Raw genomic sequence first — 15,505 nt, 5'->3', positions numbered from 1 at the left:
TTGGTTCATATTGTCAATTAAATTTTCTAATGTGTGTTTGTCTATACTATCTACTAATATTCTTTGAGCTATTACGATATCAATGTACATGACCAAGTAAGGTTCTTACAAATAAAGCATACATTCTAGACACTTAAACTTTGGTACAAACTCTTGCTTCTTTGTAAATTTTACCCGGTCGACACAAGTAACCCTTCCGAGGCGCGCAATGCGCATCTTCCTTACAAATACATAGCCCTTCGAGGGCGCATCCATCCTTCTCAATGATCAAGCCATCTTTTAGTCCAAGAATTTGATCGGTCCAATCACTCGAAAACAAACCTTGTGGATCATACATTGTCTTAATCTTCAAAAATTTATTCGCATTTTTGTACTTGTCGATTGCCCCAATAAATGCCACATTCCGATTCTTCCCCCAATGTGGCAATGCCCGGTACTTGAATATTGCCATCTGCTCAATTTCCTCCAAGATGTCCTCAAAAAGCCTCGGCGTTTGAGGGTCCTTGCTTCTATAGTACGTGATGTCAAAGTCGAGCGCCTCTTCTTGCTTTCCAAAGTAGGCCGTGGAGGCGGTCACATACCTATCAAGGGATATAAAATATGATGAAAATGACTTATGCTACTCGAGGCGAATAAATTATGAAAATTCAAAAATACCTCATGAGAATCCCATTGTACAAGTCGAGACCACACAAAGACTTTGGGTATAGAGCGACGAGCTTCTGCACATCGGTGATGAAATTTTTAACAACAGACAAGGCGATGCTAAATGTGGTTTGGTGATAGTAGAGACCCTTGACACGGTAGTCCCATGGGCACACCGTTGCCCTTCCATCGTTGGGGCTGTCAAGGCACGATCCCGATGCTTGCATCCGATTTTGGTAGCCGATCACCGGATAGCCCGTGAATATAGCTCCTACAATCGATCAAGGTAAAATAATTTTTCAATATTGTTTTGAAGAAAAATTTTAAAATTAAATAGTAAAATTCAATAGAATTTTTTTAAAATTCTAAGTGAAATACTAATGAAAATATTTGCCCTTTTTTAGCATTATATTTTTTATATATATATTTCATTAGTATAATCCTCACACTTCAAAAATTTATATATACTTATTTTGAAAATACAATATCAAATCAAACAAATACTTCCTCCGTCCGGCTCTAAGGGTCTCATTTATCTTTTACGTCATTGTAGTTAACATTGAAAATATCCTTATATTTGTATAATTTTTTGCAAAAATATTACTCCATCCGTCGCGAAACTAAGTATCCATTTGCTTTTTGCACGTAGTTTTAGGAATATTAGTATTATATTGGGATATAGTAGAAAGAAAGTATAAATGACTAAAATAACCTTATTAGTATGTGTGATATAAAGGTAATGACATTTGTGTAATATATTGTAAGTTGTAAGGGTATTTGTAATGTTAGGTAGAAAGTACAGTTACTAAAAAAGGAAATGAATACTTTGTTATGGGACGGACTAAAATGAAAAAATGGATACTTTGTTATGGGACGGAGGGAGTATTATAATAGTATTATAAGTCACTAATATAACTATTTTTGTCATTTCCCCTTAATTTGTATTATTTCATATAATAATTAATATTCAAATATTAATACGTAAAAAGTAAATAAAACTCTTAGAGCCGGACGGAGATAGTATAAATTAGCCTACCATTGTTGGTGAGTCCATAAGCCAAAGTCGTTAAAGCAAAAGAAGTAAGCCTCCCGTTTATGCATTTTCCATCAGCGTCGCCGAGGGATTCTTGTGTCTCCTCTGTAAAATTGAGAGTCCATTGAAATATTTTGTTGATAAAAAATAATATTTTTAATTTTTCGGTATTATATGTAAATTTTATAATAATTAAAATACCTTGAGTTCTTAATGCGGACACAACAAGTTGGGTTGTGGAACGAAAGCCATAAAAATCATAGAGTCCATTGCCGGCCGTGTTGAGGGAGACACGGTCATCATTGCGACACACAACGCGCCTCTCACTCGGATGCCAAATCAAGTCTGCAAATTCATGTAATCTCCCGAAGCTTCCGGCCAAGTCGCCTAAATCGGAATCATTTCTCGTAACGTACCTCAAAGAACGTTTGAACATTGGTTGCAATTTTAACGTGACCTTCACCACAAATTGAATACATAGATATGAATCAAAATATTTTCAAAAAAATTAAAGGTTTTTTATACATCAATACTTTTATAATTTTTGGAATTATTGTAACAGTAATAATTTTTTTTTCTTTTTAAAAATATTAAATCAAGTATATTTTTTTTCTCCCACAAAACATCAGATTAAATATCTAATTTCTTATTATTCCCATTTTTATTTTCTAAATTACAAAAGTCCTATCTAAAAATGAAGAATGAGCTTAAAAATTAATAAATAAAAAATATTTGTGTTAAATTATTTGATGTTAATTAGATCAAAAAATATATATATATTGTAATTTCAAATCTAAGGCTATCGGCAATGGGTATCTCAATGTTTTTGTTCTGTGAAATGTATGGAATGAATTTTTTTTTTTTTTTATGTGAGTTATAGAAAATTATATAGATATAATAAAAATAATAAATACGTATAATATATTAATTTTTTTAAAAAAATATGTTAGTTATATTTGGCAAATAGAACACAACATAGCTCTCTCTTCCAAATACGTGCTAGCTAGGTAAGTAAAAATATATAGATTTTGTTTTAAAAATCATCTTGGGTACATAAAGATGCCTAAGAGATCGATGCTCATTTTTCTTATTTATATATTTATTAATATTATATTTTTGTGTTATGTAACATTGTATTTTTTACATAATAATATAAAGGCAAGATTGTTCATAACTCTCTTGTAGTTTCGAAACACAGCGTAAATTCTCCCTCTACTTTAAAAATTGCATGACGTCCCCTTATACTTTAAAAAATGTTGCATGAAACCACTTTATAGTTTCGAAACTCAGCATAAATCCTCATTTTACTTTAAAATATTGCATAAAACCCCCTGCTATGCAAAACATATAGATATGAAATTATCTTCTTATCACACGAGTAAAGTTTCACGATTGTGGGATTTCATGCAACGTTTTTTAAAGTATAAGGAGGTACCATGCAATTTTTAAAGTATAAGGAGATTTTACGCTGAATTTTAAAACCACATGAGAGTTATAAGCAATTTTACCTAATATAAATATTGATATATTTTTATTTGTATTTAGTTTTGTAATTTTGATAAAAATATAAATATTTGTATTAAAGTGGAAGAAAAAGAAGTATAAAAAAGAGGTGGTGAGATACTTTTGAAAGCATTTCTGTTGCAGCTGCTCTAATTAAGTTCTTTTAAATTATAATAATTTTGTTGAATTAATACAAAATTAGATAGAACCTAATTTTCCCTTTTAGCATTAAATCTCATTATGAACATATATAATATAAATAATACACCTAAATACAATTTAATCTTAGTACATGTTTTATTAAAAAATTTAAGTACTATTTTCATTATTTAACTAAGTGTTCATTTTTTTATTTTCTTTTTGTATGAAACTTTCAATATCAATATTATATTTTACGTAAAAATTAAGAGAAATAATAAAAATGCATCTATTAGTTTTGTATAATACAAACGCAATGATATTTGTATATAATATTATTTAACCGTAAGGATATATTTAATATTAAGTACAAATATAAATAAATATTTTGTCAATGGACTGATAGAGTATTATTTAATTTTGCATAGTTGTATTATCATAGGGTTTGTTTCTAGTTTTTGTTTCAAATAATGTTTTATTTGAGAATTAATTAAATATGTTTTGATACAATATTTTATAAAAATATATATATTTTTGGGTAAACTGATTTTCTAGTCCATAATTTGGCTCATTTATCATTTTAGTTTCGTAACTAGAATCTATCGCAAACTATTCTTATAAGTAGAAAAAAAATTTCAATTCTAGTTCCCCAGCGCCAGAGATGCATACGTGGCATCCACGAGGCTCTCCGGAGGACACGTGGATTTTTATTTTATTTTAATTTTCAAATTTGTTTTTGGAAAAATTTTAATTTTTACAAAATAGGTAAAATAAATAAATTAAATTTTTTAAAAAATAGAAAAAAAAAATTCACGTGTCGCTAACTTGGCGGACATGTGTCCTCCGGCAAGCCACGCGGATGCCACGTAGGCATCTCCGGCGCCGGAAAACTAAAAGTGCCAAATTTTTTTACTTACAAGACTAATTTGCGACATACTCTAATTACGAGACTAAAATGATAAAGATGTCCAGCTAAAAAAACTAAAAAATTAATTTATCCTATATTTTATCAAAAAAAATTATATGGATTAAATATTGTTGATTTGTGTTTAAAAGACAAACCAAACACACTCCATGAGTTATTGTTTGATCTAGTCATCCTATCTAATAAAAATAACAAGCACATGCTATATAATATATATTGTCTATTTTTATTATATATAATGATTAGATCAAATTTACCCGAGCGAACATCAACCTCATGAGTATATTTTAGAACAAAAATATGAAATGTAATAATTTATAAAATTAAAGTATAGATATAGAATTGTGGGTATAGTTTTATCTATATATTTTTACATTAAAATCATCATTAAAATATCTTATATAAAAAAAAAAATAAATTGATCTTTTAGTCATGTAGCTGGACCTTTTATCATTTTAATCATGTAACTTAAAGTTGTCTTAAAATAGTTTTTTAGATGAAATTTTTTCGCAATTTAGTCTTCAATATCTATGTATGTGACACCTACGTGGCATGCTAATGGACACTTGTCAGTCAGGTCAAGGCCAGGTGGATGACGCGTGTCCGCCACGTTAATTTTTTTATTTTATCAAATATAAAAAATTACAAATAAAAAATAAAAATAAAAATAAAATATAAAAATTAAAAGTAAAATTAAAAGTAAAATTAAAATTATAAATAAATAAATAAATAAATAAAAATTATCTATATGTTCATCAAGTCAGCGTCACGTGACCTTTAATAATTTATACTCGCTCCGTCTCAAAATAATAGAGACATTTGGGACTGGCTGGGGGATTAAAAAATAATAGTATGATATTGATAGTGGGTGTAAAAGTGTTTCTAAAAGATTAAAATATTTTTACTTTATGTAATTATTGTGAAAAAATGAGAATAATTTTTATAAAAATGTGATAATTAGTTACTAAAAATGAAAATGAGACTATTGTTTTGATATAGAAGGAGTATATTAGTATATTTTTAATTCTATTTTTTATTTTTAACATAAAAAATATAAATTATCCACGTAGCGGCCACGTGACGCTGACCTGATGCACATGTGGATAATTTTTATTTTTTAATTTTTATTTCAATTTTTATAGTTTATTTTTTAATATTTTTGTTAATTTTAATTTTATTTATTTTATATATTTATTTTTATTATTTTATTATTTTTTATTAAAAAAGTAAAAAAAAAATTGTCCACTTGTCGAACACGTGGCGCTAATATTTGATCGACACGTGTCGGTCTACCACGCAGATATCATATAGACATTAAGGACTAAATTGAAAAAAAATTTCACTTATGTGACTATTTTAAATCGGCCTTCAATTACAATACTAAAATAATAAAGAGAAATACACTAAAAAAAAAAAACAGTTTATTCAAAAAAAAAAACAAAATGGAAGATGATATTTTTATTGCAATAAATACATAACGCGTTAATAAATTGGGTGACAGCCTGCCTACTTGGCTTCTTCACACTTTGCTCTCTTCAATCATAATAAATATAGGTGGCTCGGCTTACAAACAGGGTGGACACGGTTCGGATATTTGTAAATATATAGGTATTTGATATTCGAATCAAATCGAACAATTACCCAAAATCGCGAATCGTATTCTAACTGAAAATTTCGGTTAATCGAATTTTCGGTTAACCGAAAATATTTGCAAATAATTCGAATCAAACCGAAATTAAAAAATAATATATTAAAAAATAATTTAAATTCTAATTAAATCAAAATATTTACAAATATTTCAAATATTCGAACCGAAACCGAACTGAATATAATTTTTAATATAAATTTTAAAAATAATAACATAAATAAATAAATAAATATATTCGGTTCGGTTAATCGAACCGAAAAAGTAAAAAAAACCGAAACCGAACCGAATCGAGCAAATATCAAATATGCAGTATTTGTATTCGAACTGAATTTGCTCGATTAACCAAAAATTCAGTTCGATTCAAAGATTCGGTTCGATTTTTTTGTCCACCCCTGTTTAATAAGTATTTTTGATTCTTACCTAAATTTAGAACAATGAGAAACTTGTCAATTTAGTCCTAAAAATTTGTACTATGAACTTTTATTACGATTTATTTTTTCTACTTTATTTTAATCTTTAATAAAAAAAATTACAATAATAATAATTATTATTATTACAGATATGCTGCCATTTATTATAATTTGGGGTACTATAATAAAGAGGATTTTTATCTTAAAAAATGTTTGTTTGTTTTGTCAAAAAGACAAAAACAATATACACATGTCCTCCACAAATTAATACGTTAGATATATTTATTAATTTTATATTACTTACATGTTTTTTTTATGCCACATAAAAAATATTCTTTCAAAATATTTCGTAAAACAAATATTTAAATTATGGATTATTTTGGAACTGTTCTTATTTGAGAATGTGCAATAAAATAAGTGAGTAAACTATGAAACTCAGGAAATTTACTTTGAAAAAGTATATATATATATATATATAAATTAACTAATACTCCCTCCGTCCCACGTACCGTTTCCACATTGCTATTTCTGTCCGTTCCACATTCCATGGAATTTTCCTTTTTTTGAAGATAATTATGCACTTTAATCTCATTTTAAAATTTTAATTAAACTAATTAGTTATCTTAATCTTAATTTATAATTATTTATATTATAGGATAATTATATTTACTAATATATTTTTAATTATCTACTAATTATACCCCTCTTAAAATACTGTGTCTGCAGTGTAGCAGACACTGTACATGGGACGGAGAGAGTAAAACACTAAACCAATGGTATCCATTAAAGAAATATTCATACATACTAAAAGTAGGTTATAATTGTTATATAATCCTCGGTTGATTTGAAAGTAAAATTAAATTATACACTTTCTGTCACAGCTAATTTGTCCACATTAGTTGGAGTATAGAGTTTTAAATATTATGAAATTAGTAAGTAATTAACAAGTGTATTAATAAAAAATAACTATGATATAATAAAAATAATTATAGATTAAGATAAATTTACTAATTTTAAAATATGATTAAAGTGTATAATTATATTTCTAAAAAATAAAATAGACAATTTATGTGGGAATGATATATATAAAGAAAATGGACAATTTAAGTGAGACGCAGAGAATAGTATAATATAATAAATTAAAATAATTAAAATAGTAAAATCTAACTAAAATAGTACTCCCTCCGTCCCACATACCGTGTCTGCTACACTGTAGACACGGTATTTTAGGAGGGATGTAATTAGTAGATAATTAGAATATATTAGTGAAAATAATTATCCGATAATATAAATAATTATAAATTAAGATTAAGATTATTAATTAGTTTAATTAAAATTTTATAAAAAAATAAAATTAAAAAGTTTAAAATGAGATTAAATTGTGTAATTATTTTTTAAAAAAGAAAAGTGACATGGTATGTGGGACGGACAGAAACGGCAACGTGGACATGGTATGTAGGACGGAGGGAGTATAATTTATTTTTTCACATTTTTTTTCTAAATTGCCATTATCTCATGATGAAAAAAAAAATCCAAAAAATAGTACTCTTAGTAATTAAAAGAATTACCATTCACCTTGTGTTTTTATGGATGTATGTATTTTATATATTAGTTAATAAAAATTATATTGATAATACAAAAATAATATATTACTATCAAGTTTTTTAAATAGTTAAAATATATATTGTATTTATTATATATTTTTTTATAATATTAAGCATGAATCATGTAACGAAAACGGTTGGGTGAAGAAACCTAACATTAATAATCAGACATACAAGCGGATGCATTTATTTGTATTTTTATTTGATTTTTCTTAATAAAACATATACTTATATTAATATATATATATATATATATATACTTCTTCCGTTTCAATTAAATATGTTACTTTGTTTCCACAAATAATATTTTAATGTTAAAATAGAGTAGAGAAGCCGATAAAGTAAAGTGGTGTCGTTATAAAAATTGTTAAAAGTTTTTTTAAAAAAATAATGTAATAACTAAAAAATAACGATAAATTGAATCTTATTTATTAAAATATGAAGGCTAAGTTGTATAAAATTCACTCGTTCTTTCACAAAATTGTGCAAAATCTTCTATATTTTAAAAATTTCGTCAAATTTTCTCGTAGTTTCATAAATTCTGCGTCTAACTCTCTCAGTCGTCCTTATTTAACGGTGTCTGACCTACACGCGCTCAAACTGCAAATGAATTTCAAAATTTTCATTTGTAAACCCTTAAAATTACAAAAATAGTCGTTCTTATTATTAAAATATATTAAAAAATAGTTATTTTTCTCTACTTTTAAAAGTTTTTTTTTTAATATTTTTTAGGTTAAATCTAAGAAAAATAAATATATATATAATTTTAGGAGTTTGGAAATTAATATTCTGAAAGTCATTCGTTGTTTGAGCGTGGGTAAGTCAAACACCGTTAAATGAGGACGGCCGAGAGAGTTAGATGCAAAGTTTATGGAACCACGAGAGAGTATCGCGCAATTTTTAAAATATGTAGGATTTCGTGCAATTTTGTAAAATTACCGGTGAATTTTGTACAATTTAATCAAATATTAGGAATAAAATTGTGTATGTAAATAAATTTGTATACAATAGAAAAATTTAGACGACAACAATAAACGAGTATAAGCTATAATTAGGGTAATACGTACCTGTGAAATAACACCCAAAACTCCCAAAGAAACCTTAGCTGCATCGAGCTCGGGATTCCCATTTTCCAAAACCCTAATTTTTGCATAACCGTCGCCGGCGCCGGCCGCCGTCACGATCCTCAGTCCGGCGACGTAATCGTGCACCTGACTCCCGGCCCCCCACAGGGAGCTGCCGTGGGCGCCGGTGCCGAGCAGGCCCCCCACCGTCAGGCCCCACCAGTACGGCGCGTACGGCACCGCCATGCCGGCGTCCGCCGCCGCGCCGATCAGCTGCTTCAGAGTAACCCCACTCTCCACCGTCATCGTCATCGCCGCCGCGTCGACGCCGACGACGGCGTTAAGGTTCTTGGTGCTGATCAGCACTCCGTCGTCGCCGTCGGGACAGACCAGTTTTGGGATGCTGTGGGAGTACCGTGTCGCCACTTTCATTTTCCGGCCGGCGGCGACGGCCGTCGCCACCGCCGCTACAAGCTCCGCCTCCGACGAAGGGTACACGGCGCTGGCGGCGCGGCAGATGCTCCGATCGGGGAATACGCCGATCGAATTCGTGATGGTGCAATTTGCGCCGCCGCCGCCGCACCGGATGGGTTCCTCCGGCGGAGTGGCGGCTACCGGCGCCGCCCACCATACGAACACCAAGAAAATCGAAATTTTGAGGCTTTGTATTGAAAGTTTTTTGGTCATCATATTGATCCAATTTTTGTAAAATTAAGGTTTTGGTCCAATTTTTTTGGTTGTATTTAAAAGTTTTGGGGTGCCTTTAAATCTTACTAGATTTATTCTTGCAAGGGAGTCAACGACTTATGTAAAATTTACTTTATTACAAACTTCTACCTTTTTTTTTTAGTTGGGTTTTATTTTATTTTTGTTTATATGTACATATATTTTAGAGCTAAAATTAATTAGTTAATTTTTTATAGTTACGGTTATATATTTGAAATCATTTTTTTGCATTGTTCACTAACCGTACTTATTAGGAAGCATCACATTGTTCACGTTCGGACCAATTCATCAATATCATAGGCTGATCCGGCCAAATTATCATAGTGTTGATATCACCAAATCAACATATGTTATAAGAGCGATCAATATATATTTATATATATCTCAGTATATATTATATTATAAAATAATATATATTATATTATAAATATGCTCGGATCCGGTTAAATCAACATCATACTGACTTGACCTGATTAACCGTTGATCCATGTACGAGTATTTCTTTTATTTGTTAAATTAATTCAATATTAAAAATTAATACATTTTCTTTTCTAAACTAAAATCAATATTATTTACTTTTTATTATTTTCAATAAAAAAAAAATATATATACTACTCCCTCCATCCCTTTAATAATCTATTCATTTTTTTTTTATTTTGGTCAGTCTTATAACAAAATATCTATTTTATTTTTTTAATAATTGTACTATCTACTTAACATTAGAAATCCCCTCCTAATTTACAATATATTATACAAATATCATTACATTTATATCATACAATACTAATAAAGTTAGTTTAGTCTTTTTACTTTTATTTCTATTCCATTTCAATATAATATTAATATTTTTAAAACTCAGTGCAAACAATAAATGGATAGATAGATATGAGACGGAATGAGTATTGTTTTTTCATAAATATTACATAAAAACACTAAACACTACCGGACAATTGAGCTAAAATTGCGGTAAAAAAAAAAAAAAAATTATAATTTTAATACAAATTGGTGGTTTCTTACTCAAAAGTCACAGAAAAATATATATAATCATTTTCGTGGGATTTCGATGTAATTTTTTCTAAATTGATAACATTTTTGTGACAATAAATTATAGAACAATATTATAACATTTTTGTAACTTTATATCAACAAACTTTGCAACAACTATATGACTTTATATTTTTTAAAAAAATAATTATTATATTATAATTATTGTTCAATACAATCATACACCATTATATTTTGAATTACTCTGCAAGTTGAATTTTATAGTTATTAAAAACATTTAATGTCAACTTAACTATCTATTTTAAAATATTTTTATATTTTTATTTTTATATTTTAAATATTATTGATTATAAATTTATTTATTAACATTGTATACATATTTATTTAATATCTCATCACAAATCTTTAATAAAAATTTTATATAGTCTATTTCATATAAAATATTTTTTTTATATTTTTAACATTATATTTTTTTAATATTGCACATGACTTCTTGAATTCCGTCAATTGTCCATTAAATATTTTAATTTTATTTTTTAAACTCAATCATTTTATTTAAAAACTCACATAAAATTTCAAAGTTAACAATACATTTATTATTATTGATATGGTAACATAATTAGTTAAATATTCAGTTATATTAATATCTATAATAAATTAAATTAATATATATTAATTAAATAGAATAACAATTAAATAAATTGTTTATAATGTACCGGTAAACAATTGTAATTTTTTTCTATGAAAATAAATGTTAAATTAAGATTTTACGAATATTTCAATATTTATGTTATAATTTTAAATAATAAATCATTACAAAAAGCATTCAATTTCAATACATGTAAAAAATAAAGATATTTAAGATAATTTTGTTGTCATTTTAAATAGTTATGAACATAAAATAATAATAAAAAAAAAGTTGTGGATATTTTGTTACTAATGTTGTGACGTTAAAAAATTAATCATAAAAATCATATTATGAAAATATCTATAATAATTTAAAATATTGCAAATATCTTTTGTTATTTGTGTCGCAACTTAAATTTGTCACGAAAATTTTTTATAAGAATATTTGTGACAAATAGTCCAAAGACACATGATAAAAATATTTTGGATATTTTCGTTACATAAACAGCTACTTTAAATAGTTATGAAAAGTTATTTGTCACAAAACTGCTCCCCGGGACTTTTAATTATCTCAAATTAAAATATGCTAATAAATTTTTGCAATTATCAACATTTTTTATCTAATAGTGGAACAAATATTCAAATCAACTTATTATTTCAAATTAATATCAAACTACAGATAAACATACCAAGCATGTTTTAATTTAATTTAATTTATTTTTTTTTTTAAAACTTCATCTATCATTATAAAACTCTTGAAAAAATTAATCTTATATTAGGTATGGATAACGTAATTATAAGAATATTTTCAAAGAATTATATATATATGTGAGCTGGGAATACATTATTAGTTTAAATTTTTTGTTTTTTTTTTTTTTTTTTTTGTTTTTTCCTGTAATCCCTAAATTGTAAGTTTCTATTATTAAAAATATAAAATTTTCATATTTATTCATTATTTTGTAATTTGTACACGTTTTATTTATTCTCATTTTAAATTTGCTAGCGAAAATTAAGACTGTTTGGTTGTGAGTTTTTTTTTTTTTTTTTTTTTTTGTTTTTTTTAATGTTTTTTGCTATTTCAAAAAAAAATCTTCAAATTAAATATCAAATCAAAGTATTTAGTTGTCATTTGAAAACACAACATATGCCATATTTCTTTTCTTTATTTTTTAAATAAATCAAAATATTCCAAAATTTTAAAGTAAAAGGATGGGAAAGAAATAAACGAGAACATGCCATGCATGTTTATTTTTCATATAGATAATTTATTGAAAGCACATGTAATCAATCATATGACCACCCACAAACACCCACGTCACAATTAAAAATAAAAATAAAAATAAAAATAAAAATAAAAAACATGATTGTGCCACCGTGGAGACGCGCTTTTCTGGACAGCAACGGGAGGAATCCGTTGCTAGCTTCTCTCTCTCTGAATGAAACACAATACGGATGTCAACGGGCGGGTTCAGGACAGGTTCTGCAGGCCCCGTGATCCGTCCCGTTAAAAAATATTAGGCTCCGAGACCCGCCTCACCCCATTTCCATCCGGCCGGGGCCAACCCGATAAAGTTGTTTTTTTTTTAAATATATAATAATAAATATTTTTTTAACAATCGAATATTAAAACAAATAGCATTAAAAACACAAAAAAAAATTTAAAAACAATCAAATATTGATCCATAAAAATAAGATAAATAAATAAATAATATATTTTTATTATATAAATATACATATATTAGGTATAATAATTTTAAAAAATTATTTAAAGCAGACGACTAATTGAATTTTATATTTAAAATTATTTAAGTAAATAAATAATATATTTTTATTATATAAATTGTACATACATATTAGTTATAATAATTTTAAAAAATATCCGAGTTCGAGTCCGGGTTCGGATTGGGGCGGATTTTTAAGAAAACCCATAACCCGCCCCGAACCCGGCTGGGTTTAAAATTTTAAATCCACAACCCGCCCCGAAACATATTATTTAGACCCGAACCCGCCCCATTTGACATCCCTGAAACAAATAGGAGAGAGAGATTAGTTTTTTTTTTTTTTTCAAATAAATATATACTCCCTCCTTCTCATACAATAGTTCTATTTACTATTTTTGTACGTCTCAAAACAATAGTCTCGTTTCCATAAATAATCATATCACTGTAAAATCATCCTTACTTTTTCATTATTATTACATAATTACCACTATTTTTTACACTAAACACAACACAAACTATAGTTCTGGGACGGAGGAAGTATTATTTTATTCGTCTCATCTTTTGTGTTCGATTTATTGTAAATAAGAGAGTTTAGGTAAATAAAATTAGTAAGTAAATAAAAAATATATTAATAAAAGTAATTATTATATAATAAAATTAATTACATATTAAAATTAAAATAACTAAATAGTATAATTATGATTAAAAATAATAATAACTTATGAAATTTAAAATATAATTAAATGTATAATTATATTTTCTAAAAATAAATAACAAATAAAGTGGGACAGACATAAATAAAAATAATGGACGAAAAAATTGGGTCGAAAGATTAATATTTTTTTATATTTTATAAATACTTTATTTTTTATCCTGTCATACCAATATTGCTATAATATTTGTTCAATAAATTTGAATTAAATATAATTAATTTATAATAATAAATTACCCTCTCAGTCTATTTCTTGTCCTTAGTAGGCAATTAATTTTTTGTTAATTATGAGTTGATAAATTTGCCATTTATCTTGTATATATAAAATGAAAGAGTAAATAAATAAATGCCAAAAATAATAAACTTTGTGTGTGTATATATATAAAGGACAATAATTGTTGGACGTTACGGAAAAAGTAATTTCATAATTAACTTATAATCTACTCAATAAATTATACAAATAATATAAAAAAGTATAATTACTAATTATGTAATTTAAATTAAAAGATATATAAAATTATTATTATTTAACTTATTTTAAAAATAAATAATTTAATGATGTAGAGAAAAGATAAATTATATTTTTCGTAAATAAATTTTTTTTTAATGTCTATAAAAAATTATATGAGTTTTTCCGATGATGGACAGAAAAAAAATAAATAAATACTCCCTCCGTCCTATAAAAAAGTATTCATTTTTCTATTTTAGTCCGTCCCATAACAAAGTATACATTTCCTTTGTACTATCTACCTAACATTACAAATACCCTTACAACTTACAATATATTACACAAATGTCATTATCTTTATATCACACATACTAATAAGGTTATTTTAGTCATTTTTATTTTATTCTTACTATATCTTAATATAATACTAATATTTCTAAAATTACGTGCAAAAAGCAAATGAATACTTAGTTTCGAGACGGAGGGAGGGAGTATAATAAGTATAAAAAATGAGAAACTCATTTTAGATTTCTTGGATGACCTTAGGGCATCCACAACGGGAGACGCTTGTTGAGAAGCGCCTCCCACGTCATCATTTATTAAATAAAAAGAAATTAAAACACCAATTAACATAAGGAACAGTACATTGCGAGTGTACCGTTTCTTCCAATTTTTGTGGGCCATGGTCCACTTTTTTATTCAATAAATATTAAAAATAATATTTATAATATATACTTTTTTATTTATATTTATAATAATTTGTTTTATTAAAATATTAGATTTAAATTTTATTATATGAGTTTTATTTAATATTTATTTTTTTATTAAAATAATATTGTTAATAACTATAATTTTTAATATAATATTTTTATATTTTATGTAACTTTTTAATGCATATTTTTGTAAAATATTTAATTAAATATCTATTAATTCAATTATAACATTTGTTTAATTAAAATTACATGCAATACAAATAATAAATAAAAATACATAAAAAAGTAAAGATTTTAAAGGGTTCTTTGATGTGAATGTAAAATATAGTTGGAGTTCTTCGTGACGTGGCGGAGAGAGAAACTGACGTGGCACAGGAGAGAGAATGGGAAGAAACCCTGGATGGGTTTCTGTGTTGTGGATGGCCTTACACAACAGTTGTGCTAGCTACTCTATAGTCTATATTTTTTTTGATTGAAAAATCATAGGGTTGCCACATAAAGATAGGGTTGGGGATATTTTGAATGATAAATTATTGCCGAAATAAAATAAAAACCGGACTACAATAGAGGTAGGTCTTTCATT

General features: G+C 26.6%; 1 protein-coding gene across 1 annotated transcript; it reads right to left on the bottom strand.

The window, feature by feature from the left end:
- On the bottom strand, nucleotides 1-9,674 carry LOC127266329 (probable L-gulonolactone oxidase 6). The gene is made up of 5 exons (XM_051296540.1): nucleotides 8,974-9,674; nucleotides 1,880-2,135; nucleotides 1,682-1,783; nucleotides 658-916; nucleotides 1-581 (listed from the first exon to the last, which is right to left on the bottom strand). The coding sequence occupies exons 1-5, from the start codon at nucleotides 9,658-9,660 to the stop codon at nucleotides 134-136; spliced, it is 1,752 nt and encodes a 583-aa protein (XP_051152497.1). The 5' UTR covers nucleotides 9,661-9,674; the 3' UTR covers nucleotides 1-133.
- Between the last annotated feature and the right edge of the window lie 5,831 nt (nucleotides 9,675-15,505).

The sequence above is a fragment of the Andrographis paniculata genome, unplaced genomic scaffold (genome assembly GCF_009805555.1).
Source record: "Andrographis paniculata isolate CXL003 unplaced genomic scaffold, ASM980555v1 Contig75END, whole genome shotgun sequence".
Taxonomy (NCBI): Eukaryota; Viridiplantae; Streptophyta; class Magnoliopsida; order Lamiales; family Acanthaceae; genus Andrographis; species Andrographis paniculata.
Note: the sequence above shows the minus strand (reverse complement) of the source record. Positions and strands in the feature narration are given on the sequence as shown.

Excerpts from the sequence above, each read along its gene's own strand:
- LOC127266329 (XM_051296540.1), bottom strand. The coding sequence starts at position 9,660 with ATGATGACCAAAAAACTTTCAATACAAAGCCTCAAAATTTCGATTTTC. Across the intron at positions 917-1,681 it reads TTATGGACTCACCAACAATG|GAGCTATATTCACGGGCTAT; the intron begins GTAGGCTAATTT and ends GATCGATTGTAG. Across the intron at positions 582-657 it reads TACAATGGGATTCTCATGAG|GTATGTGACCGCCTCCACGG; the intron begins GTATTTTTGAAT and ends ATCCCTTGATAG.